Here is a 12,159-nt window from a genome sequence, read left to right as displayed (position 1 = left end):
AGTAGTCATGGCTGTTTGACTGCAGCAATAAAAGCTAATGCATACTCCAGGCTGGTAGGAAACCAATGATGCTACACCTCCTGAGAAAGATTAAAATGAATAACCACCATTTCAATCAGAACGTCAAGCCCTTAAATAATATAATGGAAAATAAAGGTTCTGAGAGAGAAATTGTGCTGAAGCATAGGAATCCACAGATGCTGTTTGTTACCTGGCTGTCTGAAGCATCATGACCGTGTTCTCGCCTTCGTAGGTGCATGCTGGGGTGAAGGTTACATAGATATCAGGCAGCCCACTACAGCGGGAATAGCCGTGCCCACCACATGCCATCCTGCACTCTTCGATCCCAGCGCTGGCAGTCCAGCTAGTGAATGCTTTCAGACCAGCAGACAATGCATGGAGCTAACGGTACAAGGAGAGAAAGAGTGAGATGTCAAAAACCTAACAAAATACTTTTGTTAGGGTAAATGTGCACCTGTGGTTAATCCTATCACTCCCCAGCCTTGTTCGGGCCTTAATAAATAGCACATCTCTGCCCTGAAGTAGATATGTCCCCATCAACATCCAATCTTCTTATCAAGCTCAAGGCATTGAAAAATACCTACGCGCAGCAGCATCCAACCCTTGTCGAATGGAATGGGCAGTCTCTGCCCAACAGTCTTAAGAGTGTGAAGTTGAATCAGAAGCATGCAGAATCCGAACGTCCTCTCTGGGAAGTCTAAACTGCTCAAATATAGACATCTCATGGCCCTTCTATGGCTCTAAAAACAATCTGTGGCTCTAAAAACAAAAAAACATGGCTTATTTGTGTTAGAAAATTGATATTCCCTTTCCAAAAAGTCAACAAACCTTTCCCTGAGCATTCCATACCTACAGAGGTAAAATGCATCTTCTAGCGGTTACAGACATATCACACCATAAAGACCCAATCCTCGCTGGCACCTTTGAATACCATTCTCCATGTTGCTCCCCACAGCTTACTAGACAATTGCCCTAATGCTGCTCCACAAAATTAACTTGGACAGCTTACACTTTCATCACAAGACTCTTAAATCAGCATTGCAGGACTAACACCTTATGTCTACACCTAATTCGCCCAGAACACACTGTTACAATCAGCTGCTGACAGTGGAATTCTGAAATTGCTTATTTTCATCGTGGGCTGTAAGCCATTAAAGGTGGATGGAGCTTAGCCTTGGAATGCAATGCTTTGTCAATGTCAAGCAATTCCAAGGTGCTTAGCTTTTGATGATAACAATGCTTTATAAATGGATAATACGCGTTAATAGGCAACTGTCCGAGTCCTTATTGAAGTCTACAGTAGTATTTATACACACATTGTTTTAGGACTGAGACTTGTAAACTTTCAAAGTTATTTGGTAAAGGCAGTGGTTATATTTGTTTGGATACTAGGGTGATGTCTAAGCCGTTAGTTACTTTTAAAAGAATTTACGATTGACCCCGTTCTGGCATTTTTTCTTTAAAAAATAAAAGCAGACACCAAATAGTGACTTGTGGAACTTGCTGCTGTCTCAACCAAACCCCTTCACTCACTTTTACAGTCACGGACTGAGAAAGGTTTAGCTGCCTACCCCATTCCAGTCTTGTTCTTTGCAGTCATTCTCTCATAAGTTTACAGTGATCAGTTAGGGTACAATCCAACCTAACACAAAACTGCCTAGCCTTTCCCTTCCACCATTACAGTGTAGCTCATATAGCTTTTGGACACACCCCATCTAACAGACCTAAGTCACAGCCTCTCCCTCCAACCATCGTGGCATTGCTTCGCAGTAGTTTCTCCTGCCTTACACCGCTTCTTACCACCTTAACAAAAGTTATCCAAGACCGATTACCAATATCTACTGCTGTACATCTCTCCTTCCAGACCGGTAAAATTACTTTGGCAAATCATTAAGGCATCGCACCTCTGCTTGCCTACATTGTAGAGTAGCTTCTACTACCTTGCTCAGATCTCTATTCCACTCCATGCCATTTATCCCGCAGTGCAATCTTACATAGAGCAGGTGAGGTTCCCGGCATAACTCTAGTTCACAGATTTCTCTGCCACCGGAGTAAAATTACCTCAAGCCTCACAACACTGCTCTCTCCCTCCTCATGGACCAAACTTCCAGGACACCACCACTTTCCTCACGCTACACATCTGTGAGCCTTCCCTGTATTACAGCAATACCTCTGGTAGTTCGCTGAGGTTCCCTTGGTTGATGTCTCCTGTGATGCGGTGGTACGTGCGGTTCATGTAGTCCCCAACAAACCAGAAGGCATATGCAGTTGCCAGCAACGGGAAGAGCTTGTACTGCTGGGTCTGATAGTCCAGAATCTGAGGCTCAGGCTCACTGTTGGCCAAAAGGGAAAGTGAAATATAGAAACATGCAAAGGTGATTCAAGAAATACGACCCCTAAAGCAGGATGTGTGTGTATTCCTGGGATACATAAGGAGAGGCTGGGTGGATGTTCCTTCACCTATTTGGCCACTAACACTTGGAGCCTGCTTCCAAAAGCTCTGAGACATCTAGATAAGGAAAAGGCTTTCAAGGTATCTTTAAAAACATACATGTTTGGGAAATTTAAGTTACTGTTTCACTCTACAGGCTTTCTCAGTACCAGGACACTTCTTGGGAAGCACCTGTGTGCTTTATAAATGACTTTCACTCATTCAGCAATGCAGCTCAGACTCCCCATTTAGCAATTATACGATTGGCGTGTAGGCAAATAGAAGATCAGAAGTTGCGGAATGTAAGAATAAGTTACTAATTGGCAATTTCAGTTTTACAGCTTTTGTATCCTTCACGGATCTACATGCTTTTAATTTATTTCCATTTTCAGGATGGAAATCCCTAGTAAAATTGTTCTACACAATACTATTTATCTTGTCCAACTTAAGAGTTTGGTTCTGCATTGCAGCCAATAAGGCCACCATATCTCTGACTTTACTAGTAAAGGTGTGCAAAGGAAAGTAAACATGTAACTTCATACGCAAGGAGAGAGGATCGAATATAGATTTAGAACATAGCAACTTCTGTGAACTCTAGTCGCAGGCTGGTAATTTTCACGTGTCCAGCATTAGACCTTGCATAGATTCACATCTTTTGAGCTGTCTGGCACTTCCGACATGCTACATTGTTTTCGCATGTCCAAATGAGGTATTCCCAGAAGGAGTGCGGATATTATCTTTTACCGTTTGGTACAATGTGTGAACATTAGGCAAACAAACTATTCTCCTTTTTAAAACAAGACACCGTCTGGTATCTTAAAAAGCAATCCAATATTTAGCAACTGGTATCAAACACTCTTGAGAGCATTCTCTGCACAAAGTCTTTCCCGTCATCTGCCTGGCTATGGGGACCAAGGAAACTTGCCTTTTATGAAAGAAGGTTGTCTTACAGACGAAGTAGAGCCTTTAACCATGGGCAATTGAAGATGGTGTGCCAGAGCAGGTAGGAATTTTTCTTTAATCTTTCACAGATGGAGTGGGTTGCTGTTGGGAGGCTCTTGCACAGAAATTTCTGTGAGGCTCAAACCTGCTATTTTTACATTTCTGTAGCATACAGGTACTGGAACGACTTTTGCCAAAAAGTGTCTAGGTGAGGCAGATGTGGCCCGTTGTGGCAAAATGGATAGGGTGAGAATACATAAGATGACCAACTTAATTTGCTTCAGATCATTTGCCAAATCACAGCTCGCCTTACTTTAGAAAACCTATTCTAAACCTTTCTAAATAGCGGATTGGTACAATAGAAGATTGAAGACTGCCTGATGTATCCAGGACAAATTCAAAAATTCCCATCTGCACAATGAAGATCTAAGGGATGAGTCTCCCGCTTTGCCCTGAATCACACAATCGGAGAGGATTCTTTTATTGCTAAGTCCATAAGGGCAAAGGGGGTACAAGACTGGACTAAAAAAATGCATGCTTGTTGTTTGGAACCTTGTTCACTGAGGCAGCAATGTATGGAAGATCCTAGGAACGGTGAAGAAAAACAGCATCACAAGTGGCACGTTTGGCTGTGGTTCTGTCTGGAAGTGGGTAGAATAGATGATTACTTAGGAATCTTCACTGAAGTCAAACGATCCACCGCCTTCCCAGCTGTGTTATGTTGTACATCTCAACATTCTCAGTGTCAAAAGGAATGACTGAGGGAGGCAACTGCTAATACAGTGCATCGTGCGAAGGGGAATCTCCTGACATCTTAAAAGAACGTCAGTTTATTTTCACACCTGTATGATGAAGCCCTATCTGGCTGCACTTTTTCCACATTGATACAGATTTGCCTGGTTTTACATTTCATATGTTTGAGTAGTTTACATGGATTATTTTAAGCATGCAACAGTCCACAATTCGAAGAAAAACGTATCTTGCTTTTCGGAAGGGTGCTGAATCCCATAAGGCAGTGGTTCCCAAACTTTTTCGACCCACGGCTTTCTTGATCCATTGCCCGTGGCTCCCCACTGTTACTTTTTTTGGACGGTGGGGGATGTAAGCCCGGCCTCGGGAGTACTTGCATTTTTCTCCCTGAAAATAGTTGGGATGAAGCTGATGAAGGTATTATAAATATTTATATGCAGGGTGTTTCGTATTACTAAGGCAGCACCTCTAATAAAATATTCCTAGTTACACTTCTTTGCCCATGCCTTTTTTAGAGTACCCTCTCAAACTTGTTTATCCCGCTTACAGTGCTAGATAGCACCCTTATGCATGTAGGTCCCATTGCCGAAGTGTTTCTGTGCTTAAAGAATATTTGCATGCACTTCCTTTTCTGCCCATGTCATACGTGCCAACACACCTATCTCAGCAGGGTGGCTCATGATTTTTTAAACCTTGTACAGCTTTATTTTTGTTGTCTCCTCTCTAAAATTGCCTCATCAACAATGCATGTAAAATAAATTCGTCAGATTTTAATTTTTTTATAAACATCCCTCTTTCTTGCTTCCAAATGTTGGCATTATGCCGCAAGGACAATGGTACACTGTGTATTTATCTATATTGACAAATATTGGATTTGAAGCATTCTGTGGTCCATGTACGCAGTGGGAAATTAATCTAACATTTATATCCATCAAGGAAGACCCTATGATACATAAAGACTTTTCTCATTCGCACAGCAGTTGTCTGGTGTGCAAGGAACATTACCAAGATGTTTTGGAACTTGTGGAGCACCAGAGAAGAAATTACAGTCCTGACGACCGTGACCTTTTTCCCCCCCCAAATCGGCCACTTTTAAATCCAGCATATTTGCTCTTGCAAGTGAAACTGTGATTTTAAAGGGAAACGATTCCTCAGAACTGCTCTGGCGCGGCTTTAGTGCCTAAAATGCACCGGTGTCCCACAGTAGCCATTTTTTATAATCCTATTGAAAGCATTGGAGTGTTTAAATACTTAATAGCAGAGGCTGGTTTTGTTGCATGAAACATCCAAATGTGTTTTCTATTTAATATCATATGATGCCTACATCAGATTGGCTTAATTTCGGTTTCCATTAATTCCATAAACTGTTTTCTTTTAACGAAATTGCTTGGTAAATGTATTACTTGTACTTCCTGATCGTACTGTTGTTTGGGTGTTGCTGATCATATGCAATCTGCGTGATTTTGCTGTTAGTGCCAATCTACCAGCAGTGAGGTCAGGATTGCTAACAGAAATGTATTTACTTCAAGGTGCTAGATTATTTTGACTCTGTGTGAGCACAGCCACATATTATTAAGACTGAGACCGGCTTTAACAGTGAGAACTAATGGCAATATAGCAAACAACCCAGGGCTGGAAAACAAGTTGTAGTTGAAGAGGCCTAGGTAAGCTAGTGACTTACTATGTTGATTTGTAGGTTATCTATGTTTTTTTAGTTGTTAAGGATGCTTTTTTCCATGACAGGTTCATCGATGGAAACGTCTTTGACGGGGGTTCATTGGATGATGAAAGTAGAGATGTGGCGTTTGTCGAGGAGCAGATACTATATTAGGGATGTACAAAAGGTTTTGGCATCTATTCAGTCACTGAGGAGTAGGAGGCTTTTTCAGTGGGAGAGTGAATGATTTTCACAGAGGAAGTAGGGGTGAGTTTATAACGTTTCGCATTTTCAACTTAAGAAACCAAACATCAACAGGCTGACATGTTTGTGCATTTTTTGAAGCAGAACGAGAAGCACCTCTGACAGACTGCTTGCCAGAGGAACCAGCCTCTGTGAGGGCAAAGTCAAATCTACTCTCTGTATCCTTTAATATTTTACCTCAAAATAATGTGTGACTCTCGCTATTCTGGGTACATGCTTGAGATTCACACAAGAATGCATTCCAAACACGTGTTATCTCTCAAGCTCTTTTTAAGACTACAATTTGAGAGGGCTTTAAGAATGTCTTCTCTGACTTGACAGGAGGATCAGCCAAAGCAAGAAATGACCCTGAGGTATCCAGAGATAGCTCCTTGGACAGCAGAATAATGACACATATGCACTAAGACAGAAGCAATATAAAAGCAGGGAAAACCCAATATACCCTTGGAGGCTTGGGCAAATCAAACAATAACAGGTAAAAGTGCCTACAAGGGATTTTATTTCAAGATGATTCTCTAATTTTTGGTCTAGGAATTTCCCTGCGGGTGATTCTACTTAGAACACAAACCCAAAAGTCAATCGACTAAGCCAATAGATGGATATACAAAGCACAAACACTGGAATATCTTTTGTTGAGTATACAAAAATATTTATATGTATAAATCAAGTTAAAAAGGAGTACAAATGAACAATTAATTCAGCAATAAATCATGAAAGAGGTAAACCCAAATTTGTCCTACACTTCATGAGAATAACATCTATTCCAATGAAATCAACAATGACATATCTCCTGATGAGAATAATGGCCAATTGAATCCAATATTGCTGAATTAACTGTTCATTTGTACTCCTTTTTAACTTGATTTATACATATAAATATTCTTGTATACTCAACAAAAGATATTCCTGTGTTTGTGCTTTGTATATCCATTTACTGGCTTAGTCGATTGACATTTGGGTTTGTGTTCTAAGTATGCTCACCCGCAGAGAAATTCCTAGACTAAAAATTAGAGAATCATCTTGAAATAAAATCCCTTGTAGGCACTTTTACCTGTTATTCTAAGACAGAAGCAGCACGTAAAATACTACAGGAGGTTACATCTTCAAATAATTACAAAGAGTTGAGAATCCTGAAATGAGGCTTCCCTTTACAGGGGATAGGAAATCTGAGATTTGCTAACTGCCAGGCAAAGACTGTACAGCCGATTCGCTGCAGTGCAGACCCAAACATCAAGGTGGATAGGCTACAAACATTAATGCATTAAATGTGTAGTTCAATTTTAAGAACACCTCCAGCCTAATGGCAAGCAATAATTTAAACCACGTGACTATGAACGATCCACTAATTGAGAAATGCGAATTCTCAGATTTTCAGCTTAAACCCTGGCCAACTAGGTTATTTTTTCAATGTTTCTTATATCTGCAGGGTCTTACGTAACAGCATTTGGCGATTGAACAATATGCTACATGCAAAATGTTTCCTCCTTACCCCGGCCTCAACTCAGACTGGTGCCGCACAGCACTGTATCGGATTGCGATTGTGCATGCTCTGGACAGACAGCGTGCTGACTCTCCTACAATGAGAGAGCGGATAAAAACCATGGTGCCATACGTCAATTTCGCGCTCACTGGTTTTACATAAGTACCATTGGGCTCCACCTGTAGAAAGTGACAAACATTAATTCACAGGATCCAATACGGTTACAAGCAAATCTTGCTGACACTAATAATCACTAAGGTTGTAGAAACATCTCTGGGGTGATGGGCCCTACAGGAACACAGTCAGATAGGGTACAAAAGCAACACTTCTAGGGACTTGTGCAGTAACTTCGCCAGGGGAACATGTAGCAACAATAGCAGTGGAGTAAAAAGCCTTACAAACAAACCTTATATGCTGTGCTACACAGCACAAGCTTTCTTACCTTGGCGTACTTCATCAGCATATTCTCCCGAGGGATGCGAACGTTGTCCAGTTTCAGAAAGCCATTATCAGTCTCATCAAAGCCAAATTTGGGCCCAATGTCCCCCACCGTCACACCTGTGTCAAAGTGATCATCAGTTAGGTTCTCTATACAACCCTTTGCAAGGGAGCAGTATTTTTAAAGCCCAATCATTTCCTCAAATGTAGCTTGTTGTTGAGATACACTTGGCGAGTTCCATACTAAATCGTGTTAAGAAATTAGCCGACCACTATAGACACTGGAACATGCCTGTTGTGTCCCCAGGGCACTATGTGTAATTTGGCCCCTGGAAGTCAGTGCGGTTTGGCTAGAGCTTGAGATATATTATTTTAGAAAATGTGATTCAATATTTTCACCATGTTGTCATTTATTCAGTGGTTTCTCATTAAGATCTATGTAGACTGTTTCAGTGGTCCACCCTGTCAGAAATGAAAACATTCACAATCTGGATTCTTTATAGGATAGAAAATAGATGATCAACTTCAAAATCCTCACTTGAAAAAACAAGCCCTCACCAAGAACTTCAATTGACCATCCTGCATAAGGCCCATTTTAAATTGCATGCTTAAGTTTCTTACACATTGAACTGGTACAGGTTTTTGATCGTCCGATGACAACCAACAATTCCATACATTTGAGGGATGAAAAAGGTAGAATGTCTGTTTTCCTTCAATTTAATTGACGTAGTTTTTTGAGTAATCCATTGCTGAACTCCTGTCAGACAGTTGCACTGATTTTCCACTTTAACATTAGGGTCACAATCAAATGTAAAAAGTATTAGTATATCATCAGCATATATAAATAGAGATAGTCCCTACGACTGGAACAAATGGGCCAATGGAACATATATAAATTGAAAAGCAGGGGGATACAACCAACATCAGTGGCACCACATTGGTCAGAACTCCGGTTTCAGACACAAAAGAACCCACTATGACCTAAACAGTATGATTTATCAAAAAGGACACAGCTACTGACCACCAAGTCAAATGAACAGAGGTACAGGTGAGGTGAGCTGCATCACCATTTAATTAGAAGCTGAATTAAGAATGGAACCCTGGCTTGAATCTGTTGTACTGTTGTTGCATGCCAAGTGTTCTCTGAGAACTTCTACTTGCCCCACAGGCATCACATGTGTGATGAGGCCTCTTCTGTAAGTCCAGAACCTGGCTTTGCCTTGTGGAGATTTTACATTTGTGCAGTCCCCAGCCAATTCACCGTCTCCTCAAGCCCCTCTGTTGCAGAGATTTGCTCACCTGGAAGTGGTTGATGAGTGCCTATGTGGCGAATGGGCACGATGAATGCATGCAGGCCCTTGCACTGACCCTGGATGTACAACTGAGCCAGCACAATTGCATGGTTTGAGGTCTTTCCAACTGCAAAGCAACATGGAGAAGGCAGAGAAGGGTTACAGTTAACAATGCATATAGAAGTATAATGTGGTTCCATCTTCCTTTATCACCCTCCTTTATCTAAACACCAAGGACACTAAGTCCATCTAGGCTACTACAATCTGGGCTACTCGCCAATAAATTAATACTGGAGTTTGCTGCTGTACTTTAAGTCAATGTGACTAACTCACTCTAAAACTTTACTATGTCACTTTATCTGCTCCAGGTTGCTACCTCTTAACTATTCTACCTCCCTTCTTCTGATCCAATATGTTTACATAACATTTCCAACTCAGATCGATACTTAATGTTCATTTGTTGCTACTTCATGGCTATGGTTCTCTACCACACTTCTGCTTAAGAATCCGGCTCCCTTTCTTAATCTCCCTGTCTGTCTTTCACACACCCAAAGTAATTTTCATCTCCCTCACAGACCACTTCTGACTCGACCATTCACATCTGAGAGCTTCCAGCTTCCTCAGTACACTTGGTCCCTTTCCTCCATTAAACGAGCGTACACATTTCGTATACGATCATTTATCGTGCAAGAACAGGCAGTGCAGAGAGAAGTATGGGTAAAGACCTCTACTAGGGACTATTGACTGAATTCACTATCACCTTTCCAACCCGAACTCCTTTGGGTCATGGCACAATCCCAGCTAACAACTAAACTGGATGAATATGCTGCTTGAACCTCGGTTGCTTAAAGTTCTGGTCTTGCAGTATTTGCAGGTTTGGGAGAGGGGGTGGGGCTGTCCCTTGATCCAGTCACAGAATGCTCTGCCCCACTTGATGCTCACAACACTTAGGTTCATAAATGTTATGTTCTATTAAAACAGATTTGTAGAGCACTATTTTGTCATTAGTAAGTTTTCTCAGAGTGGTTTGGTTCAGGCATTTGTATGCTCCAGTCGACAATTCCGTCACAGACTGGTGTGTGTTTCTTCTTTGAGCAGCATCATTACTAATGTTGGTATGGGTGAGATTAATCTATGAAAGGGTTAACATAGCACAGCAACAAGTGTCTGTGAAAGCTTATCTCAACCTACCATGACTCAATTCTTTGTGGTTTTGTCTATGATAAAAACATCAACAGGGTGGGTAAAGGCTTGTCTGCCATGATTGTGTGAACAGACACCATTTCCAGTGTTTGCTGTTAAAATTATAACTTCAAAAGCGCTCATCTCAAAAGACTGCCTGCCATGTAGATGAACTGTGCTTTTTCGCTCAGCATGGGCTCCTTTCTGCCAAGACATAGCCATCTCTTACATACCTGGTGCAAGCATAATTCCCCCGCAAACTGGAAAAGGTTTAGAGGCAAGAGACTATGGCTTGCCACGTAAGAATACAGTGCACGTTAGGATAGCAAGAATTTATGCATTCCAGGTGTTGGTGGGGAGAGGAGCACTAGTTACTGAACAGACTGAGACGTTACACTCATTTCACCTGCAGCCTCTAAGACATCATCTGTCAAATTTCATCAGTGGTCTGTGGAAGAACCTGAAATGCAGGTCACCACTGTTCCAAAACTGTGTGAAGCAACACTGCGTGAAACACCTTTACCCCATCTGGGTTGTTAGGGCACGGAAAAAAGAACCTCATCTGTCATCCCTTTTTCAACATGGCATTCTGAAGACAGTGGACGAATCAATTATTACCAAGGCTAAAGAAAACAAACATTAAAAATGCAATAGGTCTCGCCTTTCATTAAGTTAAAGCCATTTGCTTTGCTATACAATACCATTAGCAAAGCAAATGGCTTTAACTTAATTGAAGGAAAGACCTATTGAATTTTCAATGCTGGTTTTCCTATTGGTTCCAGTTCTAATCTTATCACTCACCTCGCTTCAGGTTTCCTTGTTCTTATACAGCCTTGCTTCTTTTTCAAATGGATATCCCCCCCATTGGGTACTGTCCACCCCCGCTGACGTGTTGTCTTATTTAACTAAGCATCCACGAGGTCACCCAGGGGTCAGTCCTCATTTCAAACTCATTTTTCTTCTGCTCAGCGAGATGTCAGATTTGCATCTTGATCGCCCCTCCTCCTCTCACCCCTTTAAAAAATCTTCCATGACCAGACCCCACAAAAGAGATGGCTCTTGTGTCCCGTTCCCCTGAGCCCAACTTTCAACAGAAAACTCTACAGCGGAAACCCCAGCGACTGCTTGTCCCACCAACAGCAGACCAAGGAGAAGCCAAGAGAGCTCCTAAGACGCAGAGTAGTAGCAAAGGAAGCGTGGGAAGACGAGAACAGAGGAGGGTAGAAAATACGAGAAAGCGAGTAAGAAGACAGATACAGTATAGAGGGAGGAAAGGAAACAAAAGAAGAGGTGGAGCAAGGGCTGAGAAAGATGAAGAAAAAAAGGAGAGCCAGGAAAAGGAGTGAAATAAATGAGGGGGCGAGAAAGAGAATTATAAACCGAGAAAGGTGAGAAGCAAAAACAGGGGGAGAGGGGATGTAAGAATAGGTGAGGGGAGGGAATGGAATGGAAGGTGGGGGTGGGGAGGGAGGAGTAGGGATGGACAGAGCGTCCTGAAAAGAGGAAAGGGGGCGGACACTACGGACATAGCACGTGCAATGGAGGTGGGAGAGGGCCACGGAAAGAACGCCTGCAGAGGGGTGGAGATATAGGTACCACGAAGTAGAGAGGGTGGTAGGAAAGGGTGAGGGGAGGGAGCAAAAGCGATGGGAAGAGGTATGGAATGAATGAGGCAGAAAGTGAGAAGAGGAGAAGAAAATGA

At 42.0% G+C, this 12,159-nt stretch overlaps 1 protein-coding gene across 3 annotated transcripts in view; it reads right to left on the bottom strand.

Annotated features, from left to right (window-relative positions):
- Window positions 1-12,159, bottom strand: part of LOC146810058 (peroxisomal acyl-coenzyme A oxidase 1-like) — a 203,796-nt gene that overhangs the window by 57,454 nt on the left and 134,183 nt on the right. For all 3 annotated transcript variants that reach the window (XM_085616956.1, XM_085616955.1, XM_085616954.1), the window contains exons 5-9: window positions 9,283-9,402; window positions 7,988-8,103; window positions 7,555-7,724; window positions 2,192-2,354; window positions 212-402 (exon numbers count right to left, since the gene is read on the bottom strand). In XM_085616956.1, coding sequence (XP_085473082.1) covers window positions 212-402; window positions 2,192-2,354; window positions 7,555-7,724; window positions 7,988-8,103; window positions 9,283-9,402 — 760 coding nt within the window. The remainder of the gene's footprint in view (window positions 1-211; window positions 403-2,191; window positions 2,355-7,554; window positions 7,725-7,987; window positions 8,104-9,282; window positions 9,403-12,159) is intronic.

The sequence above is a fragment of the Triturus cristatus genome, chromosome 7 (assembly GCF_964204655.1).
Source record: "Triturus cristatus chromosome 7, aTriCri1.1, whole genome shotgun sequence".
Taxonomy (NCBI): Eukaryota; Metazoa; Chordata; class Amphibia; order Caudata; family Salamandridae; genus Triturus; species Triturus cristatus.
The sequence above is the reverse complement of the archived record's forward strand: the minus strand, read 5'-3'. Positions and strand labels throughout refer to the sequence as shown.